The 23622-nt window shown below is 35.7% G+C and overlaps 6 protein-coding genes and 2 pseudogenes across 7 annotated transcripts; 3 read left to right on the top strand and 5 right to left on the bottom strand.

The window, feature by feature from the left end:
• The first annotated feature begins 717 nt into the window (after nt 1-717).
• On the top strand, nt 718-2921 carry LOC17887245 (B2 protein). Its single transcript, XM_006291524.2, has 6 exons — nt 718-827; nt 1112-1672; nt 1796-1896; nt 1996-2079; nt 2158-2268; nt 2437-2921. The coding sequence occupies exons 2-6, from the start codon at nt 1123-1125 to the stop codon at nt 2479-2481; spliced, it is 891 nt and encodes a 296-aa protein (XP_006291586.1). The 5' UTR covers nt 718-827; nt 1112-1122; the 3' UTR covers nt 2482-2921.
• Nucleotides 2922-3232: 311 nt separating this feature from the next.
• Nucleotides 3233-4367, bottom strand: LOC111830445 (annotated as a pseudogene).
• LOC111830572 lies at nt 4214-5288 on the bottom strand (annotated as a pseudogene).
• A 664-nt stretch (nt 5289-5952) lies between these two features.
• LOC17886268 (transcription and mRNA export factor ENY2) lies at nt 5953-7322 on the bottom strand. Its single transcript, XM_023782855.1, has 5 exons — nt 7214-7322; nt 7023-7122; nt 6829-6923; nt 6375-6451; nt 5953-6242 (listed from the first exon to the last, which is right to left on the bottom strand). Coding segments are annotated over exons 1-5 (348 nt in total). The 5' UTR covers nt 7216-7322; the 3' UTR covers nt 5953-6168.
• A 257-nt stretch (nt 7323-7579) lies between these two features.
• On the top strand, nt 7580-10003 carry LOC17886942 (protease HtpX homolog). Its single transcript, XM_006291369.2, has 9 exons — nt 7580-8064; nt 8164-8221; nt 8307-8374; nt 8458-8637; nt 8799-8895; nt 9086-9195; nt 9301-9434; nt 9532-9716; nt 9806-10003. Exons 1-8 carry the CDS (start codon nt 7813-7815, stop codon nt 9665-9667), a joined length of 1035 nt encoding a protein of 344 aa, XP_006291431.1. The 5' UTR covers nt 7580-7812; the 3' UTR covers nt 9668-9716; nt 9806-10003.
• Nucleotides 9450-14282, bottom strand: LOC17886217 (ATPase family AAA domain-containing protein FIGL1). Its single transcript, XM_023782772.1, has 14 exons — nt 13844-14282; nt 13387-13525; nt 12915-13205; nt 12561-12796; nt 11852-11979; nt 11642-11760; nt 11469-11561; nt 11178-11279; nt 10911-11013; nt 10741-10824; nt 10563-10658; nt 10272-10399; nt 10007-10120; nt 9450-9625 (listed from the first exon to the last, which is right to left on the bottom strand). The coding sequence occupies exons 1-13, from the start codon at nt 14176-14178 to the stop codon at nt 10019-10021; spliced, it is 1956 nt and encodes a 651-aa protein (XP_023638540.1). The 5' UTR covers nt 14179-14282; the 3' UTR covers nt 9450-9625; nt 10007-10018.
• A 1127-nt stretch (nt 14283-15409) lies between these two features.
• LOC17885915 (F-box/kelch-repeat protein At3g27150) lies at nt 15410-17507 on the bottom strand. Of its 2 annotated transcripts, none has more exons than XM_006292892.2 (2): nt 17465-17507; nt 15410-16922 (listed from the first exon to the last, which is right to left on the bottom strand). In XM_006292892.2, the coding sequence occupies exon 2, from the start codon at nt 16876-16878 to the stop codon at nt 15616-15618; it is 1263 nt and encodes a 420-aa protein (XP_006292954.1). In that variant the 5' UTR covers nt 16879-16922; nt 17465-17507; the 3' UTR covers nt 15410-15615. The 2 variants fall into 2 exon arrangements, with proteins under 2 accessions (XP_006292954.1, XP_023638582.1); XM_023782814.1 differs by lacking the exon at nt 17465-17507 and adding an exon at nt 17304-17321.
• Nucleotides 17508-21616: 4109 nt separating this feature from the next.
• LOC17887072 (30S ribosomal protein S21, chloroplastic) lies at nt 21617-23049 on the top strand. Its single transcript, XM_006290320.2, has 2 exons — nt 21617-22128; nt 22732-23049. Exons 1-2 carry the CDS (start codon nt 21698-21700, stop codon nt 22850-22852), a joined length of 552 nt encoding a protein of 183 aa, XP_006290382.1. The 5' UTR covers nt 21617-21697; the 3' UTR covers nt 22853-23049.
• The last annotated feature ends 573 nt before the right edge of the window (nt 23050-23622 follow it).

Below are 23622 nucleotides of genomic sequence, written 5' to 3' on the forward strand. Positions count from 1 at the left end.
TTCATTAAAAAAAAAATCTATCTTTTCCCATTAAACTTATTGAATACCAAAAAAAATATCGACAATAAAGATACAACAAAAAATTGTTATCACAGAAAAACAATTCGAAGAAAAAAATACAACAAAGAAAAATATAATATTAGAGTGTTTTTTTCAACAAAACAACAAAGAAAAACTACATACATTTTCAAAATTTTAATAATCCTAGCAGTCCACAAATTTTAATAAAATTTCATACCAAACCTATTATCTATATATAGTCTCGTAATCACTGAAGGTGGATATTTATTTACTCGAAAACACTAGATATTTATTTGCATATTTATTTTTACACAAAAAAAAAAAAAAAATCTGAAGTTAACACAATATGCTGTTACAAAAAAAAATCTAATTTTGTCGAAAATAAAAATATCTACGAAAAACAAAACAACAAAAATGGTTGTCTTGTCAAAAAAAAACAAAACAAAATAAAAATCTATATACTAATGGGTTTTGTCAACTAAATCGGACGGTGGAGAACGAGTCACCAAATCGTAGAAAAAAACTGGATCCAAAGTTTGAGCTATTTCAAAACTCGAAAGCTACTGAGGCGACGACGCGTGTACCATACGGCAGTGGCATAACAACGTAATTAATAGAGAAAACAAAGGGCAGTTTGGGTAAAGAGAGAAATCAAACAAGTATACACATACATACAGATCCAAATCCAACCTTTGAGGACCATTTCTTCTCTCTTCTCTCTCATTCTCTTCTCTGACGTGTTTCCTTCTTCGGTTTCTCATCCTCACGTCCGCCTGATTTTGAGGAAACGAAGAAGCAAAGAAAAGGTCTGTATCTCTCTTCTCTCTTCTCTCTCGAGTTTCTATGTTTATCTTTCTGTATAATCCCTAAATCTAGTGTTTTCGATTGTTTTGATTCGTTCTCCCAATATCTCTCAGATTCTTTTTGAATCTACCGATCAGTTTCGTTTCTCTCAGTCGTAATTTCGAAATTTTCCGATGATGAATTTGAAATTTGATGCGAGTTTGTGTGTTCAATTGATAATTAGGGTTTGTGATTCAACTGAGATTAGCTCAAGCTCCGATTTGATTTGTGGTTTTGTATCTGGTAGATTTTTGAATTATGGACAGGTTCTGGCAATTGGGAGATGAGCTACGAGGTCAGACGAGAGCATCAGAGGATCACAAATGGTCCACTGTTGCGACGAAGCTAGCTGAGCAAACTAGGATGAAAGGGGAGAGGATGAACAATCTTGATCTCTCCAAAGGTTACACTGAGTTCAGGCCGAGTGATAAGTTTAGTTTCCAGGAGAACAATCTTAACTTCAACATGTTGAATTTGGATGGCAAGTATGGTGAAAGCATGGGTAAGGCTTCGATGCAGGGGAATGTTTATAATATGAATACTGTTTTCCAGAAGAATGATTTCAAAAGTGGAGGCAACAACATGAAAGTCAACAAGTATAGTGGTAACGTTGTTGCTAACAAGGAGATGAACAACAACAAACACAACAATAACAACAATGATAATGGGAATATGAATTTGGCTGTTGACAAGAGGTTTAAAACCCTGCCTGCTACGGAGACGCTCCCAAGGAACGAAGTTCTTGGTGGCTACATCTTTGTTTGCAACAATGATACCATGCAGGAAGACATGAAACGAAACCTCTTTGGTAAGTTCTAATACGCTCTCCCAGTGTTTTACTGAAATATAGACTGCAAGTTAATAACTTTTTTTGCTTGGTTTAACTCTGCTTCCGTCATGCATTTCATATAAATGTTGTTTGATTTGTCAGGTTTACCTCCAAGATACAGAGACTCTGTTCGAGCAATCACACCTGGATTGCCTCTGTTTCTTTACAACTACACCACTCACCAGCTTCATGGTATCTTTGAGGTTTGTTCTCATGCTTCATCTTCTATCATAACAACGGTTTTGATTCTACCATTTACTAAAATTTGAGTTCATTATTCCATGATATGATTCTTGGTTCAGGCAACAACTTTTGGAGGTACTAATATTGATGCTACTGCATGGGAAGACAAAAAGTGCAAAGGAGAGTCAAGGTTCCCAGCTCAGGTAAAACTTAAATCACAATACTTTTCATCGTTCCCTAGGGGTGTACCAATTAAAACTTTGTCTCTTAAATTATAACAGGTAAGGATCAGAGTGAGGAAAATCTGCAAAGCCTTGGAAGAGGACTCCTTCAGGCCAGTTCTTCACCACTACGATGGTCCAAAATTCCGCCTTGAGCTCTCTGTTCCTGAGGTGCGTGTCCATATACGTTTTGGTGACTGCTAAAAACAAGAAAAATAAGTGCATAAATAATGATTGAATGGTTACATCATATTATTAAAAAAGCTAAAGTCATATCCACTTTGAACGGTGATCTTTTATTGAGACTTGATTATTTGTTGACTGTGATGTTTGCTGCAGACAATTCAGCTGCTAGACCTCTGCGAAGAAGCTGGTTCTGCATAAGCCGAAACGATCAACCTTGCAATGCCACGTTGCGAAGGGGTGAGGGGAGGTTTTGTATGAAATCTATCTACGTATATGTATTACCATAAAGAGCGTAAGCTTTTGGGTTTTAGTTAAGAGTCGTATTCAAATGTATGTTTACGAAGAAGGGATGAGAGTATGTGTGGTCTTAAGGCAAGCAAAAGGGCGAAGAGGCTCTGCCGAATAAGCGACTTCTCTCATTCTGTGTCTGTGTCTGATGTGTGAGTGTGTTTGTGAGAGATTCGATACTCTTTTGAAAACAAAGATTTATGTAGAAGAATATAGAGAGAAAGAGAGACTATAAACAGAGCCAAAAATGTTGTGAGCTACTGTTTGTGTTTGCTTGTGTAAGGAGAAAACAGATTGTCCTAAAATGACAAGTTTAACTTTTAAGCATATGAGTCAGAGTCATTATCTTACAATATGATCTAACTTTGTATACTGCGTACTTGCCTACTTCCGCGTAGAGCTAAACCGAGTTGGTTGGTTCTGCATTGCTAGTATCCGGAAAATATGCATTTTCATACACCCAAAATGTCGATTGGGATACTATGCAGCAGAACCAATCTGGGACAGCATTATCCTGCTTGTAGTTTCTTATAGAGAGCTACACTGGGTTGGTTCTGCTGCATAGTATCCCGATTCCGGTTATATCTCTTAACTCTTGTTTATATATCTTGTACCACCATGTTTATCAAAAATACACTGCTGGGACAACATTCTCTTAAGGATTGCAACGTTTCATTTGGTTAAAAAGGAGTTGAAAAGCTAATCCTACAACAGTAAAATATGGTTGCTCTCTGGTTAGTGTTTGGCTAGACGTCGAAAGCACAACCATAGAGACAAACACCATCTTCGTATTAACATTGTCAAAACACCATCAAAGAGCAGCTGATACAATGAAGTTTTGAATTCTGTTCAACAGCTCTGCCTTCACGGAATCTGGCACTGAAGCTGCAAAGAACACAAAGAACATCCATAGAAATAAAGTCAAGCTTAGTAACAATGAATCAACGGGACACAAGAAACTGGTTTTGCCGTGTTCCGCTTATATCTTAAATGAGCTCATTCGTTTATCTCTTACCTCTGCCTTTTGGAGTGATCACTCGGATCAGCTCATCGACTGTCACATCTTTTCTCCCTTTTCTTCTTTACATGCTCCCTGCATTCTCAAAAGAAGAGCTTTCAAATGAAAGCTATCCTAACAAAACCAAACTTCTCAAACAAAGATAGTTCAATTCAGTTAACAAAACAAAACAAAAGCTGAAAAATCTTTGCTTTACAACATCAACAACAACAACAAAGAACCAAATTCGAAACTCTTAAACCTCCAAACAAACCAACGAGACATCAGGAGTTACTCTTTAGAATCAATGTTGAATCTTCCTGAAGAAACTAACTATATAGTCAAAATTTAGAAGCTTTAACCAAATCCCTGATAACTCAGTAGCCACAACAACACAACCTCCAGAAAAGGTATTGATCTGAATCAAAAAGATTGTGAATTTAGGTTAAAAGAGGTATAAAGAACCTGCAAGCAATTCTCATCTCATCTTTCCTACCACACTCCACCAATCTATCTCTCACAAGCTCCACTAGATTCTCCTTCTCTCCACTCTCCACCAACTACGACGATGAAATATTTCCAAAGAAAAAAAAACGTTTGCATCAAAAAGGTCCAACAACAGTAATTGAAATAAAAAGACAACAGTTTACGAGACAACAGTGAAATTATATTATTGAGAGACAACAGTTTACGTCCAGGCCATAGTTCGTGTCACCATAATCATCAACAATAAGATGAATTAATATGATCAAGAATCCAAGAGATAAAACACTAAAACAGGAAAATCAGAATAAGGCATCTGAGTTGAGCCAATGTAGATGTCAGCTAATTTTATTCAAAGCACATAACTAAACAGTGGAAATTAAAACCAAACACAACTCCTTGATAAGCAGCAGCACAGTGAAGCATATATTAGTGGAATCAGGCCGCATTGACAGTGTCTCCTACAACAAGACCACTAGCCTTTGCTTGCTTCTCCTTGTAGTTGTTGACTGCGGACTTGATGGCGTCTTCTGCAAGCATACTACAATGTAGCTTCACCGGTGGCAAAACGAAGATGCTTTGCGATTTCCCTGAAAAATTAGAGCAAGTGAGAGTTCCAAAACATCTTACTTGTCCATCAAGAATTCTAACCTAAAAAAACATTCAACCAATATCATATCACTAGCTAGACCTACCTAACCAATACAGAGCTGGCGACATGAGTTAATATGATTTGTTAGGAGGGCACTTACGAGTTCTTGATGGTCAAAACATCCTCTATCGTTTTTCCCTTGATCCATTCAGAAGCTGCATGAACAACCAAACAACAACAACAAAACCTAAGACGACGAGACTCGATTCTGAATCACATAGTAAAGAGCAAACAGAAGAAGAGATACCGACGGAAGAAGAGGCGATAGCGGAGCCACAGCCAAAGGTCTTGAATCGAGTGTCAATGATATGACCTGAATCGTCGACCTTAATCTGGAGGCTCATGAGGTCACCGCAGGAAGGAGATCCTACCAGTCCAGTGCCAACGTTAGGGTCATCCCTGTTGAAGGATCCAACGTTGCGAGGGTTTTCAAAGTGGTCTATTACATTCTCGTGGTACATTCGTCGCCCCACACCTAGACGAGCCGCCGTGCGATTCCGTAGCCCTAGATAAGCCTTTCTCGCAGTTTGCCTCAGCGTCGTCATACTCCTTCTCTTTCGGCGGAATCAATCAAAGCGTTTTTGGGTTTTTTTTTTTCTTTTCTTCTTTCTTTTGCCAATTACGTAGATTCAATCATATATATTCAACATGAATGGATGAATGGTGTGGGATAATAAAAATTATTAGAAGAAAAAAACAAACTGAAAACTCAAAGTTTATTGGGTTTTGCGAAATTTTTAGCCCAAAAGACTCCTAAACCCAAAAACCTTTGTGGATCAAGTCCTTAATATATAAATAAAGCCCACTAAGATTGGAGCTTTGCTTTGTTGCGTTTACTATATTAACCCCTGTGACAGGTAAAGAGATTGAGCCTTTTTTTGTTTTTTTTTTCAAGGGGAATACACCTTACAAATGAGCCGGCCCAAGCCAAAAGGCCCAAAAAAACACGACACCGGCCCAAATCGGCGCATAGGACCCCTAAAAGATTGAGCCTTCTTGTTAAGGGATCAATCGAAATTGAATTGGTATCCCTGAGAGTTCCGGTTAGTTCGGTTCGGGTCGGGTAGTTCGGTTATGGGTTATTTACTGAATTTATAAGTTGTACCAAAATAACCGAATTAAAAGTTTGGTTCCGTAATTGATTTTTTTTGCTTCCACATTCCAAGTTATGACCACCACAACTTAGCAAAAACGAAATTTTTAGCAACAGTTAACATACATGACCTGTTTTCAACGGCAAATAAGTTGATACCATAACATAAAGGATCTGAATAAAAGGCAATTGGGACAACATTTTCTTTAGGATCTTAACGTTTCATTTGGTACAAAAAGGAATATGAAATGGCTAATTCTACAACAGCAAAGATGGTATGTTTGCTCTCTGGTTTAGTGTTTGGCTACAGGTAGAAACCACAGCCATATATAGACAAACACCATCTTCGATAGTAACATTGTCAAAACACCATCAAAGAGCAGCTGATACAATGAAGTTTTGGATTCTGTTCAACAGCTCTGCCTTCACGGAATCAGGTACTGAAGCTGCACACATACACAAAGAACATCCATAGAAACAAAGCCAAACTTACTAAACAATGAATCAACGGGACACAAGAAACTGGTTTTGACGTGTTCGGATTTTATCTTAAATGAACTCATTCGTTTATCTCTTACCTCTGCCTTTTGGAGTGATCACTCGGATCAGTTCATCGACTGTAACATCTTTTCTCCCTTTCTTCTTTACATGCTCCCTGCATTCCCAAAAGAAGAGCTTTCAAATGAAAGCTATTCAAACAAAGATAGCTCACTCCTTAATCCAATTCAGTTGACAAAACAAAAGAAAGCTGAAAAATCTTTGCTTTGCTGCTTTGCATCATCAACAACAATTACTAACCAATTTCAAAAATCTTAAACCTCCAAACAAACCAAACATCAGTGAGACTTCAAGAGTTACTCTTTAGAATCAAATTATGCATCTTCCTGAAGAAACTATACTAGACTTGAAGTCAAAATTTAGAAGCTTAAACTAAACCCTAATAAGTCACTAGCCACAACAACACAAGTACACAACATTCAAAAGAAAAGATTGATCTGAATCAAAAAGAAAGTGAAATTTAGGTTAAAGAACCTGCAAACAATTCTCATCTCATCTTTCCAACCACACTCCACCAATCTATCTCTCACAAGCTCCATTAGATTCTCCTTCTCTCCACTCTCCACCAACTACGACGATTAAAATTTCCCAATAAGAAAAAAAAAAAAAAACTTTCAATAAAAAGTCCAACAACAGTAATTGAAATCAATTTCGCCGTTTAAAAAAACCTTGACGTTGATGATTTCTCGAAGCGTGACCTCGTCTTTCTCGAAACTTTCCGGTGCATCGTCTTCATCAGGTGTCGGAGGCCGGTTCACTGAGGGTTTCCTGATCAGAAAAAAAAAAAGAAGCGAGAAATCGAAAGAAGGACTCGAAGATTAACGATTCGAAAGAGGATATACGATTCTATAATACGTACATGTGTTTGAATCGATTCAATTTGTTTCAAGAACACGAATCAAATTGAGATAACTGATTTTTTTTTCCAGAATCTTCTTCAGCAAACTGAATCGCACGAAGAACAAAGCAGACGAGATCATTTACAATTTCAGTAATATAAACTACGTGCCGTTTATTAAAGCTATGCCGAAAACAACCTGTTTTCTTTTTAAGTCCAGTGGATAAAAACTACGTGCCGTTTATTAAATGGGCCTTTGCAAATTTATTCTATAAAAAGGCCTTTGAATTTTGTAATTAACTAATTTTTTGGCAAAAAAACTTCAGTGGTATAGAGGCCACTAAAGTTTTATTTTTGTAATAGTTGAAGCCTTAAATAAAAGCCCATTAAACAAGGGCCCAGGAACCAAAAACGTGCGAACAAAATGATGCCATATGAGTAACGGTCAACGTAGTCGCGTCAAATGCTCAGCCACTAAACTACGGTTGTGGACGGCAAACGCTCTTCGTCTCCGAAACGCAACCGCTGCGATCTTAAAATATATTATTCTTCCATCCATCCTCTCTTCCTCACCGGCGTAGAATAGCACCCCAACCGCTATCTTACGCACTTTTTTTTCCATGGCGGTTTCAGTCTCAGCTCCGATCTCGTTCCTCTGTTACAACCAGAACGGCGAATTGTCTCGTCGTTTGGGATATAGACCATCGAAGAAGGTGGGGTTTAGCTCTGGCCGCCGTTCAGTGAGATTTATTGGTTTGGGTGCGGACAAAGTTGGGAGATTTAGGGTTAGGGTTCCGGTCTGCAGAGCTGTGCCTCCTCTCTTGTTCAAAGATCTCGATGCTGATGATTTCAGGCATCCTCTCGATAAACAGGTCCTTAAAAAGTTGGAAACTTTAGGATTTTTGATTCTTGCTTCAGATATCAATCTTTGATGATGTGATACGAAAGCTCTTGTGTGTCTTTTGCCGCAGAACACTTTGTTACTAAGGGCTATACCGGGATTGAACGAATTCGGGAAAGCTCTTTTAGGTGAAGTTCTTTCTTGTTACTTACTTGGCACAAAAGGGTTTGATAGGAGTATTTGATCTTATTGACTCTGGGAATGTTGTTGTAGGATCAATGACTGAACAGATTATGCTTCTTGAGAACATTGGGACTTCTGTTCTTGTCTCCAAGAATCAGGTTTGTAGTTGTGGATCAGTGTCTTGGGACATTATATATTCGTGTATCCCACTTATGTGAGACGTAATGTTTGCCTGTCTCAGCTCACTGATCTTCACGGTTTGTTGGTCGAGGCTGCTGAGATTTTGAACATAGAGGCTCCTGATCTCTATGTTCGACAAAGTCCTGTTCCTAATGCGTATACACTGGCGATAAGTGGTAAGAAGCCGTTTATTGTCGTCCATACCAGCTTGATCGAGCTTCTGACTCGCGCGGAGCTACAGGTTTTTACTCTTTTGCTGCATTACAAATTGACGATTCTATGTTTTTTTATTGGGAACTACAGTTTTGAACCTAACCATAGACGCTAATTATTGGAAGCAGACTTTTACTGTCAAATAATAGCAAATTGTACCAAAATCTGACACTTTTACCTTAAAATTAGGCTGTCTTGGCCCATGAACTAGGCCATCTGAAGTGTGATCACGGCGTGTGGCTCACATTTGCAAATATTCTTACTCTTGGGGCTTATACAGTTCCTGGTAGGCGCCACACTCTTCTCCATTTGCCAATCGCTTGTATCTACTTTTCTGTGTCAGTCTGACAAAATTTATAGTGAAATTCATCCTGGAAATCTGTTTACCTAGAAGGAACTCTCAGAAGTTTTCAGTTTGCAGCAGGCGTGTTTGTTGAGAATGTTATTGTTGCTTAGTTGAATTCTCTTGTTTGTAGCTTTTGGGCAAATGATAGCTCGAACCTTGGAAGAACAATTACTTCGTTGGCTCCGTTCAGCAGAGCTGACTTGTGATCGCGCAGCACTTCTTGTCGCCCAAGATCCAAAGGTACCAATACTAAAAACCAAAGTTGAAAACAAAAAGAATACTTCAAGTTATACATAAAATACCTAGTGATGTTTCTTATAATCTCTCTCATGGCACATCCAAGAGGTTGTTGTATCCGTTCTAATGAAGTTAGCTGGAGGATGTCCATCAATCGCTGATCAGCTAAATGTTGACGCGTTTCTAGAACAAGCCCGTTCATATGACAAAGCTTCTTCGAGCCCTTTGGGATGGTACATAAGGTGAGACAATTAAAATTATACAAAAGTGGTGGCGAAAATTAGATTACTCTTCCTTCAGATTCATTTCTTGTTTGTTTACATATTTTCCTTTCTACAGAAATGCTCAGACTAGTCAACTATCACATCCATTACCGGTTCTCCGTGCACGTGAGATTGATGAATGGTCCAGGAGTCTCGAGTATAGAAGTCTCCTGAAAAAGGCAAATCGAATAAGCACAGTGCAGAAGGTTTAGTGATGTTGTTAAATATCTAATGGGAAAAATGCAAAGCAAACATGTATAGGTAAGTTTCAGATAAGCACACATTTGTATTTGAACCCTGAGTTTGTACTTTTCTGGTCGTTTTAATGTTTCTATTTAATTCTTGCACAGGAACAATACGGAAGGAGCAAAAAGGAACTAGAGAGAGACTGGACTCTTAGGTCTAAATAGGTACTGTAAACTCTTGTATTTGTATAGTGGCATTGTTGTATATCTTATACCTGTGATAGATAAACGCAAATGTATATTCCAGAAAACAAAAGGACCGTAGCTCAAAGATAATATATGATAAAGATTGTTTATATAACACACCTATCTCAGGTCTTAGAGGCTTAAGCTACCAAACTGATTGTTCCAATTTTCGTAGATTCCGAGTTCGTTCTGAGAAACAGAAGGCCTTACTTCTTGCAATGCGTCTTTAAAATCCTGCATAAGGACCAAATATATGAAACAATGATAGAAACTAAAAGATTTTGTTAGCTTACATGTGTATTCACAGAGTCCGCATCGCGTAACATCAATTTAAGTTTAACTTGAAATGATGATACCACAAAATCTGCAGCTTTATTTTATGTACCTGCAGAGTTACAAGACGCATGTCATCTTTAGTCAGGTTAGTTATATCTATGCCTCGTTTGAGAGCTTCTCTTAATGGACCCATAGTTGCATCTTTCACCAGGTTCTTCATATCTGATCCCGAGTACCCTGCAGTGAATATTAAAGGAAGGCTAGCTTGGTTATGGCCAAAAATGTGTATTTGCATTTACATATTTGTGTTCTTCGGACTTTAAAGATCAAAACTCCACAGATTTGCCAACAATTTTACAGTGTTTCTGAAGTTTCTATGATAAATATAAATTTTATTTACCTTCAGTTAGGTTACATATGATGTTCATATCATCATCGGACAGAGTAAACAGCCCATCTTTCTGTAGGAGATTCTGTATAATCCATGCTCTTGCTTCTATAACTCAAAAAGAGAATCATGTCAAGACAGAGCTTTTAAAGAAAACCAGAGAATGACTTGAAAACGTGTGCTTCTTTACCAGATGAAGGAAGAGGAATGTAGAGTCTCTTGGTTAGTCGTCTTCTTGCTGCTTCATCGAGCTCCTGGGGTCTATTTGTTGCTCCTGATCAAACAAAAACAATAAGCAGCTTAAAGTTTCTAAACCCACAGAACCCACAAAACTCAAACCCGACTGTTCCCATCTTTTACCTATAAGGAGAATTTGCTCACTGCCACTGTCAAAACCTTCCATTTCAATCAGGAATTGAGTCTTGAGTCTTCTACTTGATTCGTGTTCACCATCTGACTTACGCTGTGCAAAGGATGCAAGTTCGTTTCTTTAATAAAATGTTACATAAGGAAACCTAAAATGTTAATTCATGCCAGAAATTGTCTTTGCTTTTTTCCTGGCCTTGTTCTATGCTGATCGGTTTTAAGGTTTATCAACATTTAAAGATGTAAGTGATTACAACAAACCTGAGATAGTAGAGAATCTATTTCATCGACAAATATTACTGCAGGCTGGCGGCAACTCGCAACTCCGAAAAGGGCCCTCACTAACTTTTCACCTTCGCCAATCTGCATTTACACTCATTTGATTATTAAATTTGCAGGTAACTGTAAGCAAATGAAGAAGCATGCAAAGGGCATCTTGAGCAGAAACAAAATCACTGTCATAGAGAAACTGATGGGGGTTTTTCCTGCTATGTAGAAGTTCTGACATAGTGGAAAATAATTACTGAAAGTAAGCAAAGGAGTGGAACTAACCCACTTGCTTGTCAATGAACTGGCTGATATGTAGAAAAAAGTTGCTTTTGCTTCTCCAGCTATAGCTTTTCCAATCATTGTTTTACCGGTTCCCTGGAATGCAGTCGATACAGATCTAAAAACACAGACAGAATGGCAATATACTTCGATATCAAATTGGACAAGGTACCTACTGGTGGGCCAAAGAGAAGAAGTCCTTTTCCAGGTGAACGACAACCTTTGAAAATGTCAGGACGCAACAATGGCCAAATGACCATCTCAGTTACACACTTTTTAGCATGCTCCAGACCAGCTGCACACCAATAAGTTATGATGAAAAACTCCACATACAAAGGGATATAATGCACACTGCATCCAAACATGTATTTATCATCTTACTGTACCGATATCATCCCAGCGGACATTGGGGTCTCGATCCATAATTTCGTTGCTGACATGCTCTATTAGACGAGGCTCCAAATTTCTCAACTTCTCAGGAAGCTCACCATCAGGACCACAGAGCATCTCCAAACTAGGACAGCATAATAATTAATGAACATGTAGGTTATCTCAGAATTTAAATTAAACATATCAGTCTTACAGGCATAGAAGGCTACTGAATTTTTAGAGCTTATGTGAAATAGCATTCTAAACAAGAACGAGAGCCTGACCATCAGATGAGTATAGATGCTTCAAATTACAAAGATGGCGTCAGGAATTACTTATACACGAAACCTGAATTGATAAATGTATATACAACTAAAAACAACACCTCAGCAGATTTGAACCATAACTAAGGGATCAGGAATAGTTTAGACTTGCGAATTAATTTTCTAGTGCTATGGAAAATTATTGTTGATTCAGTATCTATAGTACTATTGTTGATTCAGTATCCATAGTGTTTCAATGTGAAATAAGTACACAAGCAATGTATAATATAGAAACTTAGTTAGAGAAGGGCAAGGACATGCATAGCACATGAAAACCAAGAGCTAGTGATAAGAAATAAAATAAGCTTAAAAATTGTAGAAGGTGAGGATATCAAAAGGGTGCATGTGCTTTCCATTTTGATAAGAATCTTAGAACAAAAATTTATGAAGTTACACAACTAACCATGTTCTGGTTGAGTCATCCAGTGCATCATCGGTCTTTCCACCAATACGAGACGTCAAATTTCCAACATTATTCCCATTAGATTTAACAGGAGGGACAAAATTACCACGGTATCCACGTCTTAATCCACCCGATCTAGAACCATATCCCCTACCTAAAGCATTTTTTTCACTCTGTGGAGAAAGACATGAACTTGGTGACTCGGTTGATCCTCGTCTTTGTCTTACATCCATTTCCTAAAGAATAGAAAGATAGCAGTCAGCATTAGCAACGGGTAATGAAGCACAGTCAAAAGATTAGACTCTGCAAGGTCAAAATGACTCTAAGAGAAGTAATAGTCACGGAAATATTTACCAGTTTTATTTTGGCAGATACAAATCCATTAGCAGCTCCTCCATCTGCCTTTATTTCTCCATCATTTGTTACGCTGTTGGTCTCTGCATGAGTTCGCTTTGTTCCAAAACCAAATCCATGACTTCTCTCCACAATGACACATTCATCAGAAGCACGGTCCAGATTGTTCATGGAAGTTCTGCGTTGATTATCTGGTTTAGCCATGCTGTTCCCATACAATGATGTCAGTTTGGCTTGCATCATTGACTTTGGTGCTTTGGGACTCAACTTATCTGTATCCTGTTGTTCTTCCTGGAAACAAGAAATCATCTTATGTCAGAGAGTATGTGATGCTCACATTAAGCATCATAGTAAGGCTTATAGAAAGCATAGTAGAAACAGGAAGAAAGGACATGTAACATGGCTGCATTTAAAAAACTCATCCCTAAGAGCATGAGCATACAAGAAACGAAGTTATTTACAAGAGCATTACCATCTCTTTAACACCCTTTTCATTAGACTGACTGAGTTGAAAACCAAAGTGCCTTGACTGCTTAATCTTTTCCACATCAAATCCACCTTTTCTGCCAAAAATAGGACCTGGGGCTGTTTTTGCAAGTTCAAACGCTTTCCTGGAAAAAACAAGAATCACACCATAAAAGGGTACTCCAAAAAACGCTAGTGTAGCTAAATATATAGCTGAGCTTCATAAGAACTTTGGATTTCAGCGAGTAACTAAGTAAACGAGCTCCAAAGAGTAAAGAGTAGCATTCAAATATACATTTCAGCATCAACTTTACCCATGACAGATATAACAGATTTGTAATTCACAGATTTTCAAAACCCAACAATTCAAGCCACGCTCATAAGAGTCAATTAAGCTCAGAAAGTAAAATTCGAACCAAAATACTTCGAATCTAAACAGGCTTAAAGGGGTAAGTCTCAAGTACCGATCCGAATCTGAAACGAGGCCTTCCAGAGCCAAATCGACCTTAGAGGCAACTTCTCGGCGAATAGGACTGATGAAATCACGATCGGTGTCTGTAACGGAGCGAGAATCGAGGAAACCTAGAAGACGAAGCCCAAGGATCTGAGCGGAGGAGAAATCAGATTTCTCTAGAAATTGGTCAGCGCCGAAGAGCAGCGATTGAAGACGCTTCAAGTTCTCGTCTACCTCCTTTCTCCAGCACGACGACGTCTCCGTTTCTCCTTCCTCCTTCATCAGAAGCTCCGGTGGTGGTCTCAGCAACGGAGAAGAAAACGGCGACGAACGCTTTCCCGCCATTATTATCCTCTCTCTCTCCTCTTCTTCCCCAAAATGGCCAAAACCCCAGAAATAAAATTTCAAATTCGCGCTCTGAATCTGATACCTCCGACCCACACCCACACGCCTTTACTTTCAGTCTCTCTCACTCACTTGACGTGTAAACATCCTGCTATGTAGTAGTGTAAATAGGAAACGGCATGAAGTTTTCTAGAAATCAGATAATGGCCCGTTAGCAGCCCATTATTGTGTGTATCTGCGATTTTACTGTTTCAGTCTTTACATATGTGTCCTATAAAAAAAACTCGTGTAGTTTCAAAATTTTGTCTCTCAAAACGGTATGTAGTTTCCTCAGATATATGTTTTCTATTTTTAAGCATAAATTTGATGTTTTTAAAAAAATATATCAATATGAAAATCTATAAGTAAATATTTTGTTTAGTTGTTTATCAATTCAGTTTTCACTATCCTAAATTCTTGCAAAAATTTAACTTAGTTATGTATTTTTATATATAAAAAAAAATTATTATCTGACAGAAGACTCTCCATATATATTGGATTACATTTTATTTGATTTGTTTTGTTATTCTTTTGTTTTCTTAATATTTAACATGAATTTTTTTCTATCACCATTACTACGAAGAAGATAAATTTTCTAAATATTTGGATATTTAATTCAGTTTTTTGGATATATATAATTATTTATTTTGCAAAATCAATGTAAAAATATTTTTTTGTACAATGTTGTCGACTTGCTTTATTGGATCCAATTTTAAGGCTCACATTATAATCCAATAGAAACAAAACAATTGCACATCAGTAGTAGAAGTATTATGCATCACAAAACTGGTAATGCTTAACAATTTTAACTAGGGAATAATAGTGTAAAATGCTGCATCTTAGCCATGAGTTTTGTTTTTAGATAATTATTACATTTTCCTGCTTTTCAACAAAAAAAAAAACTTTTTTCTGCTCCTTATTGGTTTTTTACTTATCAGTTTATTTTTAAGCTATAATTTCGAAAATTGTAATAAATTTAGCTTTTGACTTTTGAGGTAGTTTTTAGTTTTTGATTTTGAATATTTTGTTTTTATAACCTTTCGAGATTATAGAAATTAATTTTATTAAAATTTGAGAAAAAAGATTTATAACCTATTTTCAAGAAAAACCAAACACCATACTAGTTTCTTTTAAACAAACTCAGTCGATATAGATCAGATTGTTCCGAATGATTAGGATATAACAATCTCTCTTAAATTTAAACACAATTTTACAAAAGTTCAAGACATATATATATATCACAAGATGGGCAATCACCAGCTTTCACCAAAACCTCAAGATGAATAACAGCGATTAGAGTTTCATCGTGTGGCACGCCACAATGTTTTATTCAATCATACACACACACACACAAAAACAAAACCATAAGTTAGCCCAGTTTTGCTCTAGCGAAGACTCTTAAGCAATCATTACACAACAGTTTAGGATAAAATGGTTGAGCTTCACGCCACAGCAGCGTTTAGACTCCTCCCAATGCAGCTTGTTCTCAGGATCAGGGGACGGGAGACACGTGTAAACGGACATTGTCTCGGCTCTAGACGGACCCGAAGATGCTCCGATCACAAGCAGCTTGTCTCCAAGCGACTTAAACGCTACTCCCCATCCTCCATTAGACTTAGCTCTCACAGGCACATCTCCAAGCTTCTTCCAGGCGTTTGCCTTTGCATCATAAACACGAAGCTCGTTCGCGGAAGTTTCCAACGAGTAAAGATTATTATTAACCACGGCGATGAGTGGGGGAGATTGAACAGAAGAGAAAGACATGTCTTTGAGAATGTCCGGTATTAGTTCCCATGTGTTTGTCTTCTGGTCGTAACTTTCTCCACAAGTTAGGTTTTGACCGTTCTCATCCCGGCCTCCGAGAACATAAAACTTGCCGCGCAGGTAACATCCGGAGCAGAACTTCCTCCGCTTATGCATTCCGCGGAGTAGTGTCCACGTTTTGGTCTCAGAGTCGTACTTCTCCACTCTGTTCACAACTTCCATAGTCCCGTTCCCATCTATATTCAACCCACCAGCTACATACACAACTGTCCCACAGGTAGCAGAAGCGAACAAGATTCGCGGCGTGATCATCGCAGGACCTTTGAACCATTTACTCGTCTCCAGCTCATACCGCCACAGCGCAATGCTACTCTCTTCTTTCCCAGTGACAATCAAATGAGTCCCGGCGCAGAGCGATTCTTTATCACCATTAAGGAAGCATATGTCAGAAGGAAGTTCAGGAAGCTTCTGAAAATTATCAAAATCCTTATCAAACATAGTCCAGCTCGTATCCCCACTCGACAGCATAAAGACAGAGGGCTCAACAACACCGCGCTCTCTTCTCACCTTGTAAACCTCATCGCTCTTTAGCAAACTCGAAAACCCTTTATTAAGTAACTTAAGTTTCCAATACTCGAAACGCGGCACGCGTGCGAGTATCTCGACCTCTAGCTCGTAAAAGAGCTGAGGAACGTTTAGTAAACAATAATCTGCATCCTGAGGTCTCAAACAAGTAGCCTCATGAGTGGCCTCCCCTGTTTCTTCCCCATCATAATCCAAACAAGGCTCTGCGTTAAGATCAGGAATCTCGTAGCCATGTATTCGAAGCTTCTTTGGCCTAGACCTCATCGAACTTATCCGGATTATACCGGTATGATCTTCTCCTAGCGTCAACATACTTTTGTAATATCTCGACCTAGTATGCTTTTCACATTCCCCTTCTGTAAAAAAAATTAACCCAAAAACTAAATCAGAATTAAACAGAACCGAATAAACAAATTCAGATAGAGAATCAATCGTAAAAGCAGTTTCCAACAAAGATCCAAACTTTATTGGATAGAACATACAAACAAAAGATAAGATTTAATCTTGGACTACTTAAGTTCGAAAATAAATGATTTGTATAGTAATTGAAATCTTTTAAGTAATCGAATCCAACAAAAGTAGACATTTACGGAAATTAGATTTAAAAATTAAAAAAAAATAGCTAATCCAAGTTCTAAACAAGCAATTAGACAGATTTGACTAAGATTAAAAGAGTTAACTAGTGATTAAAACAGCAAAGCCCTAAACACACACACAGAGATGTTCGAATAAGTTACCAAAGAACAAGTAGAGAGATACCAAAACCCAGATAATTAACAAGAGTAATTAAGTGTATAGGTTTTGTATATATATATATATACCTGAAGAAAAAAATTAGTCAAAAGTCAAAGATGAGAGAACAAGATTAGAGTAGAGAGCTAGAATCAAAGAAACTTACAGGGGAAGGACTTAAAATAAAAACCCTAGAAGTTTTTTTCTTTTTCTTAAGCTTCTCTTCTCTCTTCTTTGTCTTGCTTCCTTCTTATTCTTCATCTGTAAATAAGAAAACAAATCAGAAATACAAAAAGAGATGACGAGAGATTTGAAATATTATATACCTAAAAGAGAAACTAATCTTTTTTACAAATTTAATAATATAATTAACAAAGAGCTTTAAAAAAAAAACGAAAGAGAGAAAAGGTAAGGTACCCACCCTCACTTGCTGGGGAGATTCAAGCTTAATTTAGAATACTTCAGAAACAAAAAACTTAACTTTATATATATATATATATATATATATAATTATATAATGGAATAATAAAGTATTCTTGAGTGAGAAAGAACAAAGACAAAACCATGTTCGGTTCATCTTCAAGAATCACCGGTAAAAACTCGAAAAGGCCAAGATTTTATGAATAGAAAATGTAATGATATTATCTTTTAATTAAGTGTGACTGTGTTTGAGAGACTATGCGTGGAAGAAGAAGAAGAGACAAAAGATTATAAAGTTTCTTCTTCTTGAAAATTTAAAAGAAATAGAAATGGTGGTCACATTTTTCTAATCTTGAAAACAAAAAGCTTTAATGTTTATATATAAAAAGAAGCATATTAAATATTAGTCGGCATATACTGTAGATTGGAATATTCTACACTACTGCCCTCTATTGTTATTATAATCAACAATTTGTGTAAAGTAAATGTGTTTGTTTTTAGAATCCATACTATGTTCATACTTTTAGTGATTATGTACATATTTATATTGATTATATTGTTATCATATATATACTACTGCAAGTAGTTAGTTTTCTATGAATGCATTACACATATAGAAATATATATTAGTTTCTTAAGATTCGTGAGAACTTGGGTTGCGAGTTTAATTTACTCGACCTCCTTCATGCGAAGACTAATCTTTCATATTGTAAAGACACTTATACAAAGTCACTATATAATTATACAGTCGACCCTTTTTCTATTATTTTTTTGTATGCAATTAAGATGGGTTTAACACTTTAACCTCAAGGGGGAAATCGAATATATTTGGATTGTTGTTGAACAGAAAAATAAAAGAAAATATATGTTTGGTTTGTTATTCTGTGTATATAATTGTGAATTGGTTTACACTGTAATTAGCTTTAATATTTTAATTTGTCTTTTTCCTGATTTAATTTAAGACATTGGTTTGACCTTAAAAGCACCATTGAGAAAACACAATGCATATGTTCAGTTGAGTATCGGATCATCTTTCTAATAGCTTATACAACTACTAAGGATAGCTTGGCTTAAGTCAGTTTAGCAGAGAACTAAGATGCCTACTTAGATTTCGAAATTTTTCATATTTTATGAGAATTTTCCTATTTTAAATCCATATAACATTTTCATAATCATTTATAATTATAACGATTAACATATACAACTTTATTTTTTCTCAATTTCTGTTTTGCGTTTACTTTATAAACTATATTTTTTAATTCAAATAGGAAAATGGTATACTGTATTTATTATAGAGAGATTTTTATAAAATTTTGTTAAATGTGATTATCATTGGTTACTAAATTTTTGAATAAATAATAAATGAACGACATACTTTGTAAATAGTTTCCAAAAATCCAGAAATTATTTCAAAAAGTAATTTAAAAATGTTAATATAGATTTGCAAATAAATTTAATTAGCAAAGTAAAAATATATTTTGTAGTGTACTTAAAATATGATGAAGAGAACAACTAAGATCATATTATTATGAAGGAGAAGACTGTGGCATGATGTGAGCATGAATATTTATGATATAATATCAAACTGCTCGAACATCCATTAAAATCCAAACTATTTGCCGAATAACATAAAAATTTTAAAATAATAATAATTTATCAGAAATGTATACTTCATCTTTAATTTTTAAAACTAGAAGTTCAAATAATTAATTTGATGATTAGAAGTTTATAAAACATATATAAAAATAGTTAAATTATAGGAGTGTAGTCCGTGTGAACGATTGATAAAATTATAATATTCGTTATTTGCTTTGTGTGTGACGAATATAAATTTTTAACATTTAATTTGCTTCACAGAGTTTGGATATCCTGATTTTTCGAATAGAATCGAGTCAAATAACAGACTAAATCGAATTTAACCAATATTTTTTTCACCCTTAACACGATGACAACTTTAGACTTCAAAAATATCTTTTACAGTCATTTTTCTTTTCTTTTGCTTTGACTCTTTGTTCAATGGTATGGTTTAGATGATGTTCTCTTTTCTCAATGGTCTATATGATTCCTCCATGTCAAGAGTCTAAGGTGATCATGTACTTTCTTGTCTTTAATTGTTTTTCTTTGTTTTTAAAGGTTCCATAGGTTTGTTTTTCAAATAAGTGGTGTAGTTCTTTTGTTGATTAGTCAGTAATGTCTTTGTTCAATTCATATTTTATTATTTATAAGACAACCTAAATTTTTAGATTACAAATTAAAGATATCAAAGTGTGGTCCTATCCTATATTAATCTCAAATCGTGAATGATAGCCAACGCACCCATGAAAATATTTTACACAAAACATGATTTTCTGAATCATTATACATAACAAAATAAAATATGAAAATTTGGATAATGACAATAAGAAGTCGACATTTATCATATAAATTAAAGTCTGAAAGTTAGTCCACTAGAGAAATTAAATGTAAAATATCCCAACCCAAAATGCCAGAAGTCGTATTCGGTGCAGGTTACCAAATGAGTTATTTAATTTTTATTACATTTGATGTTGGTAAGATTTTTTTCTTTTTCCATAATTAATTAATTTGCGATTTCGGGACTCGTTCTCGATATATGAGTATGACAATTCTATGCTTAATGCATCATCACTTTTTAAAACTTTTTTAAACATGACATTTTATAAACTAAGAATAATATATAGATATTATTAGAAACAATAAATAAACCAAAACCTTAGTTATCTGAACTCCTCCAAACTACAAATTCTAGATATTTACTATTTATTGATAAATTTACTCAATTTTTGTAAATTTAATAATATAATTTGTTCAACATAAAATATATATATATATATAATATGTTAAGAAAATTTAATATATAAAAACTTATTTAGTGTTATGCGAATAAATCACAACTATAGAAAAACAACAAATTATACAGAATTTTTAATAACTTTTTCCATAAACATAAGCATATTATTCGATCACGAACAAACAATTTTAGATATTGATAAGACAAAACCTCTTCTTGCATTTAATAAAATTTCATATCTTACATTTTAATAAGTTAAATTTTAAGACACAATTTAAGATTTGATTCTTACATATTTAGATCCAACTCAAGAACGCATTATTAAAAAAGAAAAACTAGAAATTGCATACGGCAGTCACGGCATTCACTTAGTTTAGCCAATTATTTAACAGTTCAAAAACATATAATTAATTATAAAACTGTGTGATCGCCATAGTAATAAACCAATCGCTGCACTAATAAACAACTTTGTTTGTCCTACCAAAAAAAAATAAAATAAACAACTTTGTTTCAAAGATTACACATAAAAAAGTACAATGATTTACGAATTTCCACGTTTATATCATAGATTAGCCGATTTAAAAAAGTATCTAAGACTCATTAGGAGATCGACAACTGCGTTATAAGCCAATCTTAACTCTTCTTTCTTTTCATCAAATCTACAATTTTTTAAATATCATCACGTAATAGATTTATTAATTAACACAAAAAGTACCTTTATTACACACACCTTAATATAAAAATACAATTTCTTTTCATATAGTAAAAGAGGAAGTTCACGTAGACAGTCACCATTATCTCCTCCCCACATGAAACTATTTTATTCATGATTTAGCTGACACATTTATCAAATAAACATATGTATTTTCAAAAATAATCTCAAATTTACGTTAAACCATAATCAAACCAAATTTAGCTAAGCTCGGTTCGGTTTTAGGTTACGGTTTCTTTTAAGACAAACACGTTTCTAATAATGGGCCTTATCCAACTAAATAAGCCCATATCGCTAACAGCCCATATATGTAACCCAGGTATAAATATCCGAACCCGGTTTCTATATTTTGACCCGTAATTGATCCACTAACCTAGAAATTGGGGGGAATTGAATCTTATCCACAATTCAATCTCTTCCAGTTTCATCATCTTCGTCTTCAACCTCGCAACGCGTTAATGGCGGCTTCGTTCTCACTCACGAGCTTCATCTCCTTCATTTCACCGTTCAAATCTCAAACCAAACCTACTCCGCCACCGAACATCACTCTTCCTTCTCCGAGTGTCACCCAAAGGCGAAGAAATGATCTCTCAATCGAATCAATGGCGGTTGATGAGTCTTCTTCTACCGGTTCTTCACTTTCCTCTGAGCTTGCCTCTGTGATTTGTCCATCGCTTGCTTACTCGAACACGCTCTTCTTCAGTTCGGGGTACAACGTGCAAGTGTTTGTTGAGGATAATGAGTCAGAGGAGAGGCTTGTGAATCGGTTTAGGAGAGAAGTGATGAGAACTGGTGTTATACAGGAATGTAAGCGAAGGAGATACTTTGAGAATAAACAAGATGAGAAGAAACGTAGGACTCGTGATGCTGCTAAGCGTAATAAGAAAAGGTTTCAACTTTACGTTTCGTGATTCTTTTGCTATAGTTTGTTTATAGTGAAGGATGCGTATGATGGAACAGTGATTGTGTATTGATGATTAGCTTGTGAAAGATTTAATGCTCAGTTTTTGAAAGCATCACTTTTGCCTAGCTTTAGTGGATTGAAATAGCAGAGATGGTCTCAAAGTTGAAATGTGATTCATGTTTCGACAATTTGGTGATTCTTTTCTTGTATCTGCTTTGGAGTGATTGGTTCATATGTTGAAACAGAGAATAAGTATTGATGATTGAGTTCAATGATAGTTAGTTTCTTATAGCTTGTGAAGATCTTGATACTTAGTTTATTAGAAACTATACTGTTTCCTAGCTTTAGATGATTGAAATAGAGACGTTTTACTACCAAATACGTCTGCTATGTTTATTTTGTGAGAATCCTTCTGCTATATGCTTCTAGTGATTGATTCATAAGTTCTTTTTGTTGCTTGTGAATATCTTGATACTTGTTCTTGAGAAGATTCACTGTCTTTCTTAGCTTTTAGAGGATTGAAATACTGAAGAGATGAGTCTCAAATATTTATGTGGTTTTTATGTTTCTTGGTGGCTTCTTTTTCAGACGTCCTCAGGCAAGGTTTACTCAAGAAACAAGAGAAGAAGCAGCAGCAGCAACTAAGAGTAAGAAAAAGGATGAGGAGGAAGACAACTGGGAGATGCCTGATGGAGATGTACCTTCTTAAAGCACAATTTCAGTAAATAACTCTCCCGGCATTTTGGTTAAATTTCGTATTATCCCGTTTTTATTACTTGGTACATCGTAAGTTGAAATGCATCAACTGCATATAACTTGCTTCTAGTATTGAGTTCTCTTGTTAATGTTAAAGGCATTTATATCTGTCTCCTAATGTTTTATAATGACTAAAATCCATTGCATTTACTGGGGGCTTCTCCATGGATGCTATATCACTTCATGTGATGCACTTTTAGGTATAGGTTTACTTGCATTTTATCCCCTTGAGTACCGTTCCTCATGTTCATGATCTCGAAAAAACTCTGTCGCTGCATTGGAGAGAAACTGCTAGCAAGGAGAGGTTAAATATATTAGTCTCACTTCTGACAACATCGAATGGTGAATCGCAGTTTTACTTGCAGGAGGTAGATGTCACATTGATATTCAAAACACTGCCACAAACAGTGATAACATGATTCAAAGAAGTGTGAAGTTCTCACGAAGTCACACTTTAACACATCATAGAATTTAATTGATCAGGTCATCAAGATGCCCAATGGGTGAAATTCATGAGCTGTAAAAGCCCATTAAAATCTGATTTCTGAAAAAAATCCACTTTGACACTCTTAATGGGCTCAATTTAGTATAGCCATTATTAATCATGTGATATCTTAATTATTGTGGTGATTTGCAAATCACGCCTACAAAATTTCCTTATCAAATTTTGATCATTAAAAAGTTGATCATTAGATATCTAGAGGTTAAGGAAGGTTTAATAAT

This window comes from Capsella rubella, unplaced genomic scaffold (assembly GCF_000375325.1).
Source record: "Capsella rubella cultivar Monte Gargano unplaced genomic scaffold, Caprub1_0 scaffold_5, whole genome shotgun sequence".
NCBI lineage: Eukaryota > Viridiplantae > Streptophyta > Magnoliopsida > Brassicales > Brassicaceae > Capsella > Capsella rubella.

What these genes read in the sequence shown, in the direction of transcription:
- LOC17887245 (XM_006291524.2), top strand. Translation starts at nt 1,123, where the DNA reads ATGGACAGGTTCTGGCAATTGGGAGATGAGCTACGAGGTCAGACGAGA. An exon ending in AGCTTCATGGTATCTTTGAG is followed by an intron (nt 1,897 to 1,995) that starts GTTTGTTCTCAT and finishes TTCTTGGTTCAG; the next exon opens with GCAACAACTTTTGGAGGTAC. An exon ending in AGTCAAGGTTCCCAGCTCAG is followed by an intron (nt 2,080 to 2,157) that starts GTAAAACTTAAA and finishes AAATTATAACAG; the next exon opens with GTAAGGATCAGAGTGAGGAA.
- LOC17886268 (XM_023782855.1), bottom strand. An exon ending in GAGAAATCATCAACGTCAAG is followed by an intron (nt 6,924 to 7,022) that starts GTTTTTTTAAAC and finishes TAATCGTCGTAG; the next exon opens with TTGGTGGAGAGTGGAGAGAA. An exon ending in GAGATGAGAATTGTTTGCAG is followed by an intron (nt 6,452 to 6,828) that starts GTTCTTTAACCT and finishes TTGGGAATGCAG; the next exon opens with GGAGCATGTAAAGAAGAAAG.
- LOC17886942 (XM_006291369.2), top strand. Translation starts at nt 7,813, where the DNA reads ATGGCGGTTTCAGTCTCAGCTCCGATCTCGTTCCTCTGTTACAACCAG. An exon ending in GGCATCCTCTCGATAAACAG is followed by an intron (nt 8,065 to 8,163) that starts GTCCTTAAAAAG and finishes CTTTTGCCGCAG; the next exon opens with AACACTTTGTTACTAAGGGC. An exon ending in CCTTTGGGATGGTACATAAG is followed by an intron (nt 9,435 to 9,531) that starts GTGAGACAATTA and finishes TCCTTTCTACAG; the next exon opens with AAATGCTCAGACTAGTCAAC.
- LOC17886217 (XM_023782772.1), bottom strand. Translation starts at nt 14,178, where the DNA reads ATGGCGGGAAAGCGTTCGTCGCCGTTTTCTTCTCCGTTGCTGAGACCA. An exon ending in CATTCCTCTTCCTTCATCTG is followed by an intron (nt 10,659 to 10,740) that starts GTAAAGAAGCAC and finishes TTTGAGTTATAG; the next exon opens with AAGCAAGAGCATGGATTATA. An exon ending in TGCGTCTTGTAACTCTGCAG is followed by an intron (nt 10,121 to 10,271) that starts GTACATAAAATA and finishes GTCCTTATGCAG; the next exon opens with GATTTTAAAGACGCATTGCA.
- LOC17885915 (XM_006292892.2), bottom strand. Translation starts at nt 16,878, where the DNA reads ATGTTGACGCTAGGAGAAGATCATACCGGTATAATCCGGATAAGTTCG.
- LOC17887072 (XM_006290320.2), top strand. Translation starts at nt 21,698, where the DNA reads ATGGCGGCTTCGTTCTCACTCACGAGCTTCATCTCCTTCATTTCACCG. An exon ending in GCTAAGCGTAATAAGAAAAG is followed by an intron (nt 22,129 to 22,731) that starts GTTTCAACTTTA and finishes CTTCTTTTTCAG; the next exon opens with ACGTCCTCAGGCAAGGTTTA.